General features: G+C 36.5%; 1 protein-coding gene across 1 annotated transcript; it reads left to right on the plus strand.

Moving 5' to 3' along the window:
- The first annotated feature begins 57 nt into the window (after positions 1-57).
- On the plus strand, positions 58-17,733 carry LOC125667731 (uncharacterized). Its single transcript, XM_048901344.2, has 3 exons — positions 58-429; positions 2,292-2,684; positions 13,542-17,733. Exon 3 carries the CDS (start codon positions 13,567-13,569, stop codon positions 15,475-15,477), a length of 1,911 nt encoding a protein of 636 aa, XP_048757301.2. The 5' UTR covers positions 58-429; positions 2,292-2,684; positions 13,542-13,566; the 3' UTR covers positions 15,478-17,733.
- The last annotated feature ends 1,101 nt before the right edge of the window (positions 17,734-18,834 follow it).

An 18,834-nucleotide genomic window follows, 5' to 3' on the forward strand; every position in this document is an offset into this window, starting at 1 on the left:
TAAAAGGAATAAATAACTACACTCAGTATGATATATCTAAATCTTGTATATAATGTAACGATTCTGTTCTCCACTTGACTTCATCATTGCGTTATTAATCAGGTCTACAAAAGGTCCATTTATTGTAAAGACACTGTAGCACCAGAACTACTCGCACATGTATCAAGAAGACGCACATACATTGCATCATGAGCGAGTCCGCCCCTGTGCTGTACAACATTCTAGCGTGGCACAGTTTACGGAATGATTTAAAGCCCCGAACCGGAGAGCACGACCACGATTGATTCACGACACGGTACAATCCATTCCAAAATTCGTCCGGGCTTGTTCAGAAGCACTCATCCATGGAGTAGTCAAAACAAATGATTATACGTAATCACTGCTCGTAACGGAACAACACGTGGATTTTTTTATATTTCATCTCTGAAGGTAAATTACTTCCTTTATATACGATTATAATGAATAATGCGTAGTAACCGCCTTGACTTGGTCAATAATCGATATTTATCGTATGTGATGTGTACTGTACAATGTGTAATAATGAACCCTTTCCGCATAAACACACCTCTGTTGATCTAATAAATACCTTCCCTGTCTTAAAGAAATATGTGTTGTTTGAAGAAAGCTAGACCGAACGTGTGTACTATTTATATAGAATGAATGATTTTCAGTTATCGTTCTTGACAAGTTATTATAACGTGACCTTGGCTTGAAGACCAGCTTTACATTCTGTTCAGTTTATACAATGATTCAAACAATGATAAACTTGTGTAGTTTCATTTTGTAAAATCCTTTTAAACTTCACTGTTGCAAGAGTTCGCAGGTGTACATGGTTGAGCGGATCTAGAGCATATCTACAACCGCGCCCGGGGTTTACCAAAATCGTGGTACTAAGTGTGTAGTGCCAAAAATAAGTCAATTTTTATGTTTTATGCTATATAAATTCATTATGTATATAATCCTTTGTAAGAATAGAACTAAAACTCTTATCCAACTTTAAAATGTTACTAAGCCTACCCATTTCATATTTAAGGGGAATTTTTGACAATGTAGTCATTATCTTCCCGGGGGGGGGGGGGGGGGGGGGGGGGATTCTCAAATTATAACATATAAAACAGACATAAAAATTGATTGAGTACTCATTATATATTATATATATATTGTAATATTTTGACAATTTTAGAATATAAAAATGATTTTTATTAAAATTCTCACACAATTTTGTAGAGGATGGAGAAAAATACCCTATACCAGTAGGAAAAAGAATGTGGTCTAGATTAATCTCTAGTAATATATATAATATGTGTATGGATGTACAGGAAAAATGATAAGAAACCAGAAACTGCAAATATTTGTGTTGATAAATAATGGTGTTAGTAAAATAACTTCATTTATTCTAGATAATTTTTTGCTCACCTGAAAGCTGAAAGCTCAGTGAGCTTTTCTGATCACTGTTGTCCGTCGTCTGTCCATGTGTAAAGTTTTACAATTTTGACTTCTTCAGAACCGCTTGGCCAATTTCAACCAAACTGGACAAAAAGCATCCTTGGGTGAAGGGCTTTCTGTTTTGTTCAAATGAAGGGCCATGTCCCCTTCAAAGGGGAGATATAATCACAAAAATGCAAATTTAGGGTGGGGTCATTTAAAAATCTTCTCAAGAACTGCACGGCCAGAAGAGCTGGGGACACAATAGCGATTTTGAGTTTTACATACTAATATGTATGGAAAAATCTTTGAATATGGGCCAAAGTGACTCAGGTGAGCAATATAGCCCATGGGTGTCTTGTTTGAGTGATTGATTAAATATTGTTTAACGTCCCTCTCGAGAATATTTCACTCATATGGAGACGTCACCACTGCCGGTGAAGGGCTGCAAAATTTAGGTCTATGCTCAGTGCTTATGGCCATTGAGCAGGGAGGGATCTTAATCGTGCCACACCTGCTATGACACGGAACCTCGATTTTTGCGGTCTTATCTGAAGGACCGCCCCATTTAGTCGCCTCTTACGACAAGCAAGGAGGTACTGAGGATCTATTCTAACCCGGATCCACATGGGATTGTTTGAAAAGTAATTTAGAAAATGATTGTTTTCAATGAATTAAATGAAAGAAAACAAATAGAAGCTGACTCATTTAAGGCACTAGGCCGTACCATCCCATTTCTTGGAGGACAAAAAATAATACTTATGTTTGGTGACATCCTTTGAAAATTTTCTGGATCCACTCGTGTGTGATTATCATGATGTGTTGAAATCAATAGACTTGTGATGATAGAGATTTATGTATTGTAGTCCTGCTGAGATTTCAAAGCAGTTGAAGGTGATAGAAAGGGGAACATGTCATAACAGTCACAACATATGATCTCGGAGTTTGATCTATAAAGGCATATTGGTGGATCTATAAATGCATATTGTTAGATCTATAAAGGCATATTGGTGGATCTATAAAGGCATATTGGTGGATTTATAAAGGCATATTGTTGGATCTATAAAGGCATATTGGTGGATCTATAAAGGCATATTGGTGGATTTATAAAGGCATATTGGTGGATGTATAAAGGCATATTGGTGGATTTATAAAAGCATACTGGTGGATTTATAAAGGCATACTGTTGGATCTAAAGGCATATTGGTGGATTTATAAGAAGTATTGGCAGATCTACAAGGCATATTGGCGGTCCTAAGGTAAGGTCACAAGACACATGTTTGAATTAATAGTTTTTTTTTTGTTGGTATCATACAAAAACTTTTATTTCATCCTAGGAGAATAATCTTAAACAAGAAGGAATATTGCAAAGTACATATACAAAATGCGGAATCGATGCAATTCCTTGACTTTCTCTAGTATTAATGTTAAGCAGGTGTTTTACATACATGTATACTTTATATTTTTCATTTTTTATTGCATTTAATACAAGTTCCAAAACTTAAATAATTCTTTCCTTTAAATGAATATGCTATACAATGTGTAAGTGACTAATTTAATATTCATAAGTGGGAGAAAAGACACAATTTTATGTTTGCATATTGATTTAAAGCAAAATTAAAATCAGGCCAGTATCATGTATACTTCTGATCAAATTCATCAATGTAACAAAAAAGCTTCATAATTTCCTCTTCAGAAAGAGATTCGTCACCCCACAATAACAAATGAAAATTTATAAGACAAAAAAAAATTTCACAATTGAAAAATTATCCATCATAGAACATCTTGCATTTATCATGTTTGTGTATAGAATACAAAAAAACAAAAACAAATGATAGGTGTCCTCATGGAGACCACACTCACACTTGGGACTAGGAATAATATTGCATCTGTATAAGTCATAATTCAAAATACAGTGATACCTTAATTTTGTATGAATTTTGAAGTTAAAATTGCCTCCTTATAGCAGAGTAATGGGGTGCTTTCTTTATTTTTGGAAGAATAATTTTTCCCTTATTACACTAGTTATCGAACTCCATCTGTGAACAGCTTGTGGTATGAATGATTTTTTTTTTTAAATATTTGCAATCTACAAAAAGGTAGATTATAATTTGAAGAGGTATACATGTGTGTTATGATTAGAAGTGACATGAGTATTTTTTTCCCAGGTAAACCAGAACTAAATTGTTGTAAATCTTATATATGGTTTAAAAATACAGGATTGATCCTATCATGTCTTTTATCAAGTGATTCATACCCTGTTTCTAAGCACTAAGAATTTTTTAGAGCTACCATTGGTAGACTCGTAATAATTCTTAATGTTGTTAACCTCACTTGCTGTATTTTTTCAGCAACTTGTGTGGAACAATTAGACTCGAGTTGAACTGCTTATTCTAGTTGTGGTTTTATGAAAGCTATATATAATTTCGATTTAGTGTTTTTTGTGTTACAGAAAACTTAAGGTTATTGAGAATTCCTTTTTTCGCATAGGCTTTGTTTACAATTTCATCAATATAGTTAGATGAGCATAGTTTCAAAGACAGATTGATTCTGAGATTATATATTATACCCTAACCATCCTAAAAGTGTATTGTCTTCAGTAGAGACGGTCCAAATTCTTTACATTGAATATGATTGATGTTGCCTCTATCTCAGAGTCTCAGTGTATTGTCTTCAGTTGAGATGGTCCAAATTCTTTACATGGAATATGATTGATGTTGTCTCTATCTCAGAGTCTCAGGGTTGGGTTGAGGTTACTTTTGGTCACATGGGTCTCCAAGGTAACTCATTTTGACCAGAGCCAGACAGTGGTCATGTATTACAAATGTAACATGAATTTCGAACATTTTCAACTTTTCTCGCAAACTTCATGGTATGGTCATTGTTAACTCAGATTGGTGTGCAGTATCATTGAAGATATCTAGTGGAACAAAAATAGTGAATATCAGGACCCATGCCTTCTTTTAGGCAAAGGGTTAGGATCAAACCCTGGGAAATAATGGAAGTGCTATTTAAATATTGTTCAACTCTTTGATATCTCACAAATAGATTGTATTTTTAGGTCACCTGGGTAAACTCGGCCACTATTGCAATGTGGTTGTCGTCCATCATGGTGTGGCATCCATCGTGCATTAACAATTGAACATTTTTAACTTCTTGATAACTACTATTCCAATTCTTTTCAAATTTGGTATAAAGCATCTTTAGGACAAGGGAGACTATTAAATGCACGGTGATGTAGAGTAAGAAGGCTTCTACAAAAAGTGTAAAATTTTATGATCCCTGGGTAGAGTTTCTGACCCAGGGTGGGGCCAAAAACTTAGTATCATAAGTATATAAACTGTATGTGTAAAACATTTAAATAATGTCTTCTTAATAGGACTACATGTAGTGATACTTTTAACTTATACTCAGGTGACAAATAAGGCCTATGGGCCTCTTGTTTTATTCCTCATCTGGTGTTATGTATGTGTTTGCTTGAATAAAAAGAAAGCAGTGTCAGACAAATATAGGAATTGATCCAGGTTTATGGGGAAACTATACCATTTTTGTGGAATCAGGAAAATTATGTTGAAGTCTCAGACTGTTGGGTGCATAGACAGTTAGTGATTGGTGGGACAAAGACAGTTAGTGATTGGCTAGATGTAGACAGTAAGTGATTGGTGGGACAAAGACAGTGATTGGCTAGACGTAGACAGTTAGTGATTGGTGGGACAAAGACAGTTCGTGATTGGCTAGATGTAGACAGTTAGTGATTGGTGGGATGTAGACAGTGATTGGTTGGACATAGACATTTAGTGATTGTAGGGATGTAGACAGTTAGTGATTGGTTGGACACAGACAATGATTGGTTGGACATAGACAGTTAGTGATTGTAGGGACGTAGACAGTTAGTGATTGGTTGGACACAGACAATGATTGGTTGGACATAGACATTTAGTGATTGTAGGGATGTAGACAGTTAGTGATTGGTTGGACACAGACAATGATTGGTTGGACATAGACAGTTAGTGATTGTAGGGATGTAGACAGTTAGTGATTGGTTGGACACAGACAATGATTGGTTGGACATAGACATAGTGATTGTAGGGACGTAGACAGTTAGTGATTGTAGAGACGTAGACAGTTAGTGATTGATTGGACACAGACAATGATTGGTTGGACATAGACAGTTAGTGATTGGTTGGACACAGACAATGATTGGTTGGACATAGACATAGTGATTGTAGGGACGTAGACAGTTAGTGATTGTAGGGACGTAGACAGTTAGTAATTGTAGGAATGTTAACAGTTTGTGACTGTTGGGATGTTAACAGTTAATGATTGTAGGGACATAGACTGTTAGTGATTGGTGGGATGTAAACAGTTATTGATTGGTGGAACTTAAGACAGTTTGTGTTTGGCAGGACTTAGACAGGTTGTGATTGGCAGGACTTAGACAGGTTGTGATTGGTGGAAGATTGAATCAGTCCTGTGACCTGTTTGGTGATGCTAAAATTAAAGGGGTAAAACTGCTAATGTGGGTGGGGAATCAAGTTCATGATTCTGTCCGTTAATGACAATGTTTGTTTCAAGATGTTAAACGATGCGAGTCCTAGATAGAAGGCCCCGATTACAGGATAAGCCTATAAACATTAATAGCATGGCTATCAATACTTATCTCGAAATGTTGAGAAAACATATACTTTAACTTGTCCCTGCAGCACAGATGAAACAATATCAATAAGCTGCAAAGTCACAATGCTTAATTAGTTACATGTATGGAGTAATTTCCATTAAGCTTTGTGTGGTTTGATCATCGAAACGAAAAATGATGAAATAGCATCATTTATAACAGTAATAATTTTTGATGATGACATGAATGATGATATTTGACCATAAATCGCTGTGAATGGACATATGTTTTTATCATTAAGCTGTGTTACTCGTAGTCTGTGTAGTATCGTTAACAGTTGTCACAAACTCTGATGTACCGTGGACCTTTTCCAATACTTCTCATTACCAGCACATTAGAGTTATCGCGCTTTGATGACTCTTGTGCGTCATTGGTAAGAAAATGCACAAGTCTCGCGAGATTACTGGGACATAAACGAAACGTTCATAGCACCCCCCCTTTTTAAGTTAATGTACATGGTGTACTTTTAAATAAAATAGCCATTGGTCAAACTGCATTTTAAAAATATTCTAAAACTAATTTATCAAGGATGTTACATGTTTTTTTAAACTTTACTACACCTATTATAAAAATTCCAAACAACGATGTTCTCTGTCCTAATTCAATCAATATTTTGTGTAATTTTCAAAATAGCTTAGATGCAGTTTAGAAACGCATTTGTTGTGTTAATTAGTGTTATAAACGTCTTTAAAAAATGCAGTTTGGCAAATATATAACTTATTCTAAAATATTTGAAAATGAGAGAGAGAGGGAGGGGGGGGGGGTTACATTAACCATTACAAAGTCCATGCCATATGAACCTGTCCAAATGGTATGATAAAATAAAATGTCTTCATAATCTGACAGAATAATTTTAATAACATATGAATCCCATTAATTACAAGAAAAGTTTTTGTGTTGGATGTGCATATTGGTTTTTCCCTTCTCAGTTCTTCTTGCGATTGATGCTTTATATCCAGGGGCAGCACTTTAAGAGGCAGTGGGTCCAGGGTCCAGGGGGCGAAGCCCCCGGAAGCTCGTGGATTTTACAGATTTTATGGGGCTTGAAATATTTCTCCTATTTAGTGTACTATTTACCATCATTTTAATACGGTGAAATTGATAAAATGACCCAAATTTTAAGGGGGTTTTTTTTGGAAAAAATTAAGTTCTCTCAATAAAGTAATTCAAGAAATCAAAAGATTTTGTCATTTATTTCTCCCGGAGTAGAAGAAATTATTGCTTATATTATCATTTAGTACATTTTCAGAATCAAGATACCGCGATTTACCTTAAATTTGAAAATTTTAGCTGCGCCCCCTCTAAATCCGCCACGGATATCGGTCAGATTTGGCAGATTTAGTATCATTAAATCTAATCAGTGGCATAGCTTCCATTGAGGCAACCGAGGCAGCTGCCTCGGTAAAAAAAAACAACAACACCTTTTACGTTGTTAAAATGTCGATAGCTTCAGGGGGGCTGCGCCCCTCCCCCCTGCCTCGGTAATATTCGAACCCAAGCTACGCCTATGCTAATGATTCACATAGTTTAATAAGTTCGTCCGTTTTCTTGTAAGAATAACCAATTCCTAAATTTGCCTTTAGAATTTTAATCAGTGTCGTGGTTTGCAGTCGGTTATAGTATGTATTCGATGCCATAATTTATATTACGTATGCCTAAGTAATGTTTACGTATGTTGTCCCAGTAGAACGACTTTACACGCCTTTAATTTGAAGAGTTCCACTAATGGGAATGATAAGTATTAGAGTGATCTATCTCAAGATGATTCCAGAATTACCCTCATTACCATTCATACACCTTAATCATGTCAATAGTCAGGGGGCAGTCATACATCTGAATAATGTTAATAGTCAGGGGTCTGTCATACATCTGAATATTGTCAATAGTCAGGGGGCAGTCATACATCTGAATATTGTCAATAGTCAGGGGGCAGTCATACATCTGAATAATGTCAATAGTCAGGGGGTAGTCATACATCTGAATATTGTCAATAGTCAGGGGTCTGTCATACATCTGAATATTGTCAATAGTCAGGGGGCAGTCATACATCTGAATATTGTCAATAGTCAGGGGGCAGTCATACATCTGAATATTGTCAATAGTCAGGGGGCAGTCATACATCTGAATATTGTCAATAGTCAGGAGGCAGTCATTGTCAATACTCAGGGGCAGTCATACATCTGAATATTGTCAATAGTCAGGGGAATGAGTATCGTCTGACAATTTTTGCTTAGTGTGTTACATTTCTTATGGAAAGTTTAATGCTACTCTACGTTGTACTAAGAAAGCGAGTTTTAATTAAAAGCCAAGTACCCCGGACTGTATATCCTCGGGTTTTATCGTTACCCTGTATATCCTCGGGTTTTATCTTCTCTTTATAACGTGAATGATCATACCCGGATGTATTGTTCAAACGGTATTTGAGTTTAGTATCGGGTGATTCAGAGTGGCCTGTTAGAATTCACTGTAGTTCAGATGTGTTCGCGTTTTTATTCAAGCTGATGCGATAACCTTCTCTGGATCTATGTAGTTAAGTCGGATCTGCATTGTCACAAGTACGATGCTACCACTGCTTAGAATCGAACCTAGGACCCCTATCGCGACAGTCCATTGCACTACTGATCGAGCTAAAGCATGTAAAGGGTTAGTCCACTAGTCAGAGCTAGTGGGAAGGCCTTGCATGTAACACTGTCACTATATATTACATTTAGCGGGGGTGGATCCAGGATTTCTGGAAGGGGGGATTCTGCCATTAATTTTCGTTTTCAAGGGGGGGGGGGGGGGGGGGGTCAACCGGTGTCACATTAGATTCAAATACAGGGTATGTTTTCCAGACATGCAGATTTAAATGTTTTGGAGCAAGTTAACTTTCAATAGTAAATATTATGATAAAATCACTTACGTAAAGAGGTATAACATACCTGTCATACATGTCGTACCTGTTTATGTGAATGATACATATATCTAAGGATGTTCCGAGATGGACTTGCTTCAGATGGTGCCAATATTTTCTGGACGAATGACCAGGCATTACGCTGGCAGCTTCTTGTCTGAACGAGTCTTTCATAAGAACAGATCCATTACGTGAAGTAAACAGAGGTGGAGATGCACCTCTACGGATGTGTCCTGATTTCCAAGAAAACACATTCTGTGTATGACCTTTAGAATTAATGACCAAGTCGGAATTCTTAGAGCATATGCTAATTTTCAGACATATAGGGCCTATCAAAATTTTGGTTGACTTGGTTAATGCCCGTGGCGTGTTTTAGGGCAGTAACGAGATTTCTTCATTTCTGTTTGTCGCTAGTATCTTATTATAAATAAATTGCAATCTACAATTATAAAACTTTAAACTTCTTCTCATTTATCTACGTGTGATTGAATGTGCAGAAAAATTGAGCATGAGATTTTTTAAATATTTCAACTATATATCAACGATGGATCTCTTGTGGGGATCCGGGTTAGAATAGATCCTCAGTACCCCGTGCTTCTCGTAAGAGGCGACTAAAGGGGGCGGTTCTTCAGATGAGATCGCAAAAATCAAGGTCCCGTTTCACAGCAGATGTGGCACGTTAAAGATCCCTCCCCGCTCAAAGGCCATAAGCGCCGAGCATAGGCCTAAATTTTGCAGCCCTTCACCAGCAATGGTGACGTCTCCTTATGGGTGAACTATTCTCAAGAGGGACGTTAAACAACATACAATCAATCAATCAACGATGAATCATATCCGCGCAACTTAAAAATATATGGCTTCTTTCAGAAACAAAATGATCTAAAATTACGCAGTGGTTTGTCAAATTTCAAGTAGGTTCGATGATATGATTGATATCAATTGAATGTTCGACAATTTGAATTAAAGAAATCTTAAATGATTTTGTCGGTGGTAAGGATTTGTATGGAATAATGGAAGTTTAGTATATTGTTTTGAAGCTCCGTATATATTTGTGTTTAAGCTCGAAAAAAGTACGTTGATAGAGATTTAAGGAGTATGACCAGATCATTTTAGTTTTATAAGTTTGATATTAAATGTCATGATGAGTTGTGGTCAAGGTGCCCGATGTCGATAATGACGAGGGAAAATTAAGAAATGAAAAGGAAAAAGACCTTGTACGAGCGTAAACCTAGCGGGATCGACACATGAGGCTGCGTGTGTCAGGAAGTACTGAAGAATTGATGGTTGAGTGGACAATCGTCATATGGTTTTTTTGGTAAGACACGTGACCTAATATTGCATGGGTGAAGCATGGATGAAACAGCTAGGATTGCATGCTTGCATATTCTAATATCTAACCTATCCTTGTGGTGGATCATATTGCTAGTATATTAATCATATGTAACCTGTGTCATTTAGTAACCTGTCAATATGTACGTGTTCTAATATCACATCACCTTGTGTTACGTCATCCATCATCGTGATACATGGTTTAACATATCCTATCATGCCGCATGTTAAGTTATCCTATTGTATCATAACATATCGTATACAGCATGCAAGATTCATCTGATATATACTTATACATTGCATGATATACCCCCTAAAAAGAAGAACGAAAAACACGTCTCGTAATTGAATAGAGGAACTTTACTGTTAAAGATGTTCGCACCTGAGCTTTGGAGTAATGTCATTTTTTTGGGGAATTGTATTTTTGATTTCTACATTGAAGGAGAATTAGGAAATTAGAAAGAAAAACTGGGGTCGCAATGCTTGTTATTGAGCTGTAGTGTTCTAAACATGACCTTTTTGCACTTGGAATTTATTCAATGAAACTTGATTTTTCTGTTGGTGCCAACACAACATAAGCAACACAAATCAATCATTACATAAAATAGATACATAATCATGTCTTCTAACACTACAGATAAAAAATAAATAATTTAATAATTGTAATGGAAATGAATAATGACCTTTTTGCACTTGATATACGAAAAACTTCATGATATCAAAATTAATAGTTTAAAAGGACATATTAGGAGTAATATCAATTTCTAAAATTTTACACAATTTTCAAGATCTGGTCTTACAATTTCAAATGCAACTTTTAAAAGTGGGGGTCGGAGATCAAATTTTTGAATTATTGGCGAAAATACTGAATTTTTATACTAAATTTCGAGTAAATTAATTTAAACATTTAAGAATCGGTGTTCTGTTTGGGAAAATATATCAACCAAGTTAATAAATTACAACAGTTGGAACTAGTTCCAAGTCTCAACTAGCTGTATCATAAATCATAAAACTGAAATACATATATAGGAGTATAAAAATAGACGATACATTGGATGAAACAGAAACTGTGATATCATGCAGAATTTGAACTTTTTGATTATTGAATCCTTCCGCCACAAAATATAGTCCCTACCAAACCCTTTCAAAATTTGAATTGACACAAAAATTTTCAACTGGATAGGGTTCAGCAATAAACGTGTAATATGTTTGCACCAATGGGTTCAGTATTGAACCAGTAAATACTTAGTTGTAGCATCCTGCGCAGTTGTACTCAAAAGCTCAGGAGCTAACTTCCTTAAGGTCATAGGTAGCTGCAGAACTGTAGCTCTCTTAGAAAATATTGGACATAAGTATAGTAGAAAAACATGTTTGGAATTTTTTTTATATTAAATTTATGAGACAGCAACACAAGAATACAACGATATCAGGCCTCAACCGTGCGCAGCTTTTTGTGCGCCATAAATCGAAGGTTTTTATAAGTATTGGATCTGTCGCTAACTGATCTGTTCCAATATTTTCTCAGAGAGCTACAGTTCTGCAGCTAGGTCATAGGATACCCAAGATTTTGGACGCATCAAATGAAGGAGTATTTGAAATTACTTTTTAGCTCGCCGGGGCGACTGTCCGGAGAGCTATGGTCATGACCTCGGTGTTTGACCTAGTGACCTTGGTCTTTGATCTATTTTTCAAAAACGTTAACCTTTTGAATTTAAGGGAATAGGTTAAGTAGAGACTGTAGAGTCATGATGCCCGGCGAGCTATGTTGTCCTCTGACATTTATTCGGCCGTTTTTTTCGGTCCGACAGCTGGCCGGTTTAGAGAAGTTTTACTGTATATAAATATTGTATAAGTAAGTAATATAATGTGATATAAATGTAAATTGGTCATTGATACATGAGATGCACCAATAAAAAGAGGTTTTTTGAAGGATGTAATTTTTTCTAATGCTTTTCTATTGAATTTTTAAGTAAAGATTTAGTTATAATGCAGAAAAAAAAAAATAAAGATGGTTTGATTGGAAAATCACACAGCTATATATTTACTATAGGATGAAACCGATAATGTAACGGAAGTTCTTTTAGTAACATTATACGACACCGTCTTTGTTAAAGTATCGATGCTTTAGGTAAAACTTGGCAGAAGTTACTCTTGCAAACCCAAATTATTGAAGTCCCTGATAAAGGACTGATGATTCTCGTGTAGACGCCCTTCACTAGTCGCATGTGATACATGTACATTATATGTATGGGCTTATTGATATGTATTTAAAATCTATTCTTCTATAACAGTGAACAGTATTTTAAACTAGATATATCGTTTTCTATGAAACACATGCATTTAGGGGATAGTCGATCACGTTTGTTATTTAGATAATTATTTTTATTCATTCAGCTGTTTCGTAAAAAACTTTATTAACCCATGAACAGCTGCGATGTGCGTTTTCATTGGGAGAGGGTATACATCACATTGTCTAATATTGTTTCGTCATCTTTGCTCACCGTTTTAATATTTGTAGAGGTCATTGGACACGTTTCTTCATATCACCCTTTCACTCTGTGACGTGAAGCGCTGGAGAGGTGTAGACGATTTGTTTGTACTATGTGATTAACAGTTCACTGCTGTGACGTTTGTGATATATTTAAAACTGTTCACTGCTATGAATGGCCTCAGAAAAAAGGGACCTTTGTTTACTAAAGAGTTCGTGTACTAATAAATTGATTAAATTAACAAGCAGCTTTGCTTAAGTATTTATTTTGTAATAGGTTAGATACATAAGCAATAATGAATCTTATGCAGTTTTATTGAATAGTCCTCCATTAGTCAAGAAAATGCTTTTTGAAATATGAAAACCATTTTTTGGTAGAATATGCCATGAGATTGCTATAAAATTTATGTGCTATGCTATGAGGTTGCTAAAAATGTATATGCTATGCAATGATATTGCTATAAAATTTGTGCGCTATGCTAGACATTGCTATGAAATTTGTGCGTTATGCTTTGAGATTGCTATGAAATTTTATGTGTTGTACTATGCGATTGTAACATAATGCTATGATATCGTGTTTATTGCAAACGATGAAATGACTACATACATGTGCATATACTGTGAATTATGACTAAGTAACATTGTTTGTAAACGTATCAGAAGGACCATCTGTACTAATATTTATAAAAATAATTTTCATACTTTAATTTGATCTCTTTCTTATGTTTCAGGTGTTACACTAGCTACCTGTGTAGAATGATAAATCGGCGGCGAGCTAGAAGATGCGCGCGGAATGTGGTTCTGTTTGTGATCACAGTAGCGGCTATTGTATATTTCAATATCCAGTACAACTGGCCAGTGTTTCACGTGTTCCGAAATAAAAATGTCCTCGCTCCATGTATTTTACCAAAATTTGATGTTTATGATCCACAGCTGGACCGATTTTTCTGGAGCCAAGTTCCTCTCAAGTGCGAGACATGGGAAAATCTAGTATTCATCGACTCTAATGGAATGTTACGTATTAATCAGACCGCCATAACGCGTAGTGGACACGGTCACGTGAGTTGCAAATACGGAAAAATACAACTGCACGGGGACTACAAAGTAAGCATAGGGGATTTAAAGGAATTTAAAGAACCCGAGTATATCGATACTGATTTTATTAATGTGCAATGTGTTAATGACGATCAAGAACAAATATATAATAACCTTCACATGCATGTTGATATCAAAAGTATAAAGAAACAGAGAGAAATCGGAACGGAAAACATGGACCAGTTAAGTGTCTATATGTTTGGGATCGACTCGATGTCGAGACTCATCACGGAAAGAAAACTGGATAAAACCATGGAATATTTAAGAGAAGAACTTGGTGCTTATGTTCTCAAAGGATACACGAAGGTAGGAGACAACTCGTATCCTAATTTGCTTCCGGTCTGGACAGGACTGAAAGCCTACACCAAAGAAGTGCCCCCAGGACTAGATAACATCCCCTTCATATGGAAAAACTTCTCCCGTAAGGGTTACATCAACTTGCTGTCGGAAGATCATCCGGGTCTTGCCTCCTTCCAAGGCTTCCAGTCTCCTCCAGCCACACATTATTTACGGCCATACTTCTTGGCTATGGAGAAAATCGTCAGTCCTCGAAGTGCACTCAACAATGCCTACATGTTTGTTCAACACAGAAACTTCTTGCAAAATAACATATCTCCGATGTGTTTCGGGAACCAGCTAAAACATAAATACGTCATTGATTATACCCGACGATTTGTAGAAACGTATGGATCTCACTTAAAGTTTGCTTATACGTGGATTACAGAAATTACTCACGACTTTATCAATATAGTTGAACTGGCGGACGAAGACGTTTTGGAACATTTTAGATGGCTGAAAGAAAGTAAGAGACTAGAAAATGCTGTGCTTATATTTTTCAGTGACCACGGTCCAAGGTACAGCGAAATGCAGAATACTGCAGTCGGCAGAATATCTAACCTGCTCCCACTCTTTGCAATGGTGCTTCCAGATCATATCAAATCTCGTTTTCCTCATATTCACCGAAACCTCAAGACAAATATTAATAGATTATCAACACACTACGACGTCTTTGAAACACTGAAAGACATTATGAATGCCGATTTTACAGAGAAACCTTCCATAGACGTCCTTAACATCCCAAGGGGTATCAGTTTGTTGCGAGAAATTCCCACTGATAGAAGCTGTAAAAACGCAGACATTTCTGAACATTATTGTCCGTGTTACTCATCCAAGGAGCTGTCTGCTCAAGACGAGAAAGTTCGGACAGTTGCTCAGTTCATCGTTGACCGTATTAATACATTTCTGCAAGAGATCCCGGGAAGGTGCGCCAAACTTTCTCTGGGCACTATAGAGCGGGCTTCTCTTGTGTATGCCGATATGGAGCGAGACGCAGACGCTGAGAGCTATTTCTCATTCAGGAGTTATTTATGGAAAATTGAGGAGAAAACTCGAATTCTTGTCGCCCTTAAAACAACCCCTGGTGGAGCTCAGTTTGAAACTACAGTCGAATATCGCGGAAGAAAAAACATAAAGCTTTTAGGAGATATAAATAGGACTAATAAATACGGCAACCAAGCTAACTGTATCAAATTTGAAGAGAAATTCTATAGATTATACTGCCTATGTCTGTAGGCTTGAGTACATGGTTGTTAATGTGTAGGATATAGTGTTGTAGCGTTGCTGAGGTTATGTATCACGGTAGAACAGCTGCTGTTGCAAGAAGTTTGAAGTCCCCAACACAATTAGAAAATCCTCATTAAGCCAGAAACACCAAACCTTTATTGGAAGAGACCTGATTGACAGTAGATCCAAAAGGGACATGATAATTTTGTAGACACTTGTATGAAGATGGATGGATTGCAATTGATGAATTTTGCAATGTCACAGCCTCCACAAATTTGTGCTTTGTTAATATGACATTGAAGTTAACTTTTAGGAGAAGACACTCGTGGATGCATGGTTTTTCAACTGGCTAGCCGCAGTTTCACGTCAGAATAAGAAAACATTTCGCACAATACACCAATCGGTAATGATATTCTCTGTAGGACGTCCTTAAGATACAAGAAGTACTTTGAATATCATAAACGGAATGGTCCATGTTCTAGATAACGTTGAAACTTTGTCCATATGTTGGTTGGTGTTCTTGGGGAATTTCATTTTCTTGTTTTGCAAACTGTCATACATTCCGTGTTAGTATGTTAAGGTGCTGTCGTTAACTCGTACACGGGGGTATGTTCCAGCATCCGGATAAAACCTTATATAAAGCTTGGAAGTAGGCTACACGAACCATTACGAATTAAATCATCTTGTAGCTCCATATTTCGTAATGTTATACAAAGTTTTAATCAAATGTAATTATAAACATTCAAATGAATGAGTGCGGAAAGTTCACCAGCTACATATCGATCCAAAGATTCTTTTGTGTGCTTTTGTTTTTCAGTTTTGTCTTTTTTTATTTGATTTACATAGCTGTAGGTATGGAAGAAAGAAATGCTTGCAAATTGTGATTTTTGTTTTGGTGTTGATAGTATATTATCACCTGCATATGGGTTTTTATCTCTTAACTGATTCGAGAGCATGTTCTGAGTATAATTAATTATTAAATCAAGGCAGGACACTGACAAATAAGTTAATGTTACAGTGGTTTCAATAGCCTCGTTTGAAGTTGGCATTTCGCAAATTCTATAGTTGTTCTAATGATCCGATTTGCAAATACAATCTAGCGCTGGATTGAAGGTTGTCTGACGTATTTTCACTTAAATTTGAGCGTTATCCATGAATTGCTAATCCTGGAAATATTCTTATTTCGAACTCATATTACTGAATTGATGTACCCGAAAGAACAATTGTATACAAAAATGTTGTACAACCACCAGTAATTTTCGTGAATGTTTTTAGAACTAGCCAACCTGAATTCTGTTCCAAGCTATGAATCATGTTGTTGTATCGTTACTCCATTGAATTTAAAAAGTGACTTACTTTGACTTAATCCACTTCGTCCTAGGGGGGGGAGGGCATAGGGCGATCACTGCAGCACTCCACTTCTTTCTGTCTTTGCCCAAATTCTTTATTTCTCCTTACGTCTTTTCTATTTTCTGTATTTTAAAGGTAAAATCTCTTCGCCAGGTTTTTGACATGCCTCTTGGTGACCCTGAAGGTCCCAGTCTAAATCATGATATATCATATTGGTGTTCTTTTTTCCTCAATGTGTGTACAGTCCATTTCCATTTTCTGATCACCCGTTGTCCGTCTGTCTGTAAACTTCACATTTTCGCCTTCTCACCAAAACCACTGGGCCAGTTTCAACCAAACTTGATAAAAAGCAATCTTGGGTGAAGGGCCTTCAAGTGTGTTGAAATGAAAGGCCATGTCCCCTTCAAAGGGGAGATAATCACAAAATGCAAAAATAGGGTGGGGTCATTTAAAAATCTTCTCAAGAGCCACTAGGCCAGAAGAGCTGAAGTTTACACGAAAGCTTCCGGAAATAGTGCAGATTCAAGTTTGTTAACATCACGGCCCCTGATGGTAGGATGGGACCACAATAGGGGATTAAAAGTTTTACATACAAGTATATAGGAAAAATCTTCTCAAGAACCACTGGGCCAGAAAGGTTAACATTTACATGAAAGTTTCCTGACATAGTGCAGTTTCAAGTTTGTAAAAATTATGACCCACGGGGATAGGTTGGGGCCACAATAGGGATCAAAGTTTTACATGCGAATATATATAGGGGAAATCTTTAAATATGGGCCAAGGCACGCAGGTAAGCGATGGGGCCCATGAGCCTCTTGTTTATCATTGTTTGGATCTTTGGTTTTATGCCGTAAGTTGTTGATTTTGTTGGGCCATTTTAATCATGTGATGTTTCTTAGTAAACTGGTTCAAGAATATTTGTACTGTTTTGGTGGAAGCAAAAGTTAATCGCCATGCTTCTGATCCATAGAGTAAAACTGATTTTACATTAGCGTTGAAGATTCTAATTTTGGTGCATGTTCTAAGAGCTTTGCTCTCCAGATGAAAGGTGAAGATAACGAACAGTGATCAATCTCATAACTCCTATAAGCAGATGGGTCATATGATAGCAAATGCTTGTTGGGCTTTTCTTTTCCTGGTTTGTGTATCTTCACCGGTCCCCCCTGATGTACTGATGACACTTCCACGATAAGTAAATTGATAATGTACCTCTTGCTACGGTTATGTGTTAATTGTTAACATTTACTCTTATAGACTTGGATCATGACTGGATTTATATACAGCCCACCTTTTCAGCAGTTGTTTTAAGGTTGGATGCTTTTGTTTGTGAGTCCTGGTGGTGATTAGAAGCTGACAAATATCATTATTATTATATTATCATATCAGCATATATATTTCAACAGGAATACTATCTGCCAGTTAAATAGTTATAACGACAATAGCTACAGGACTGAATTGACATTTAACCCTGTAAGGCATCAGGCTAGACCGGTCTCCGAGTGGTTAGGGTGTTCGCTTCTCAACTGAGAGATCCGGTTTCTATTCAGACGTCGCGTCAAACTTATGATGTATAACATAAATATTAACTTGTTTTTCACCAGGCACCCGGTAATTTTGGATATGACCTTAAACACAGAGGCCCTGTGTCGCGGAGGGCGCTGGCACTATAATTTAAAGAACCCCCATTGCTATGATTCTGAACGCCATACATAGGTCAAAGTTTGTGGCACTAAACCTAAAGCGACGTTTCTGCATTAGTTAAAAATTCTTGAATGGGATGTAAAACATGTTATACAATCAAACACAAGAAAACAGCTAAACTGGGTTTTCAACGTCGGAAACTCGAAAACGAAAGTAGAAATCTAACTGATGATAAAAAGCTTCACTGCTATGTTTAGCGCTTATCAAAGATGACCCCACCTTCCGAAAAGGGGATATCCGGAGATAAAAACTTCAGTTTCGACTTCATGTAAAATTGTATACTTATAAATTGTTACTGTCCTCTGTCTTCTTAGT

Source organism: Ostrea edulis, chromosome 6, assembly GCF_947568905.1.
Source record: "Ostrea edulis chromosome 6, xbOstEdul1.1, whole genome shotgun sequence".
NCBI lineage: Eukaryota > Metazoa > Mollusca > Bivalvia > Ostreida > Ostreidae > Ostrea > Ostrea edulis.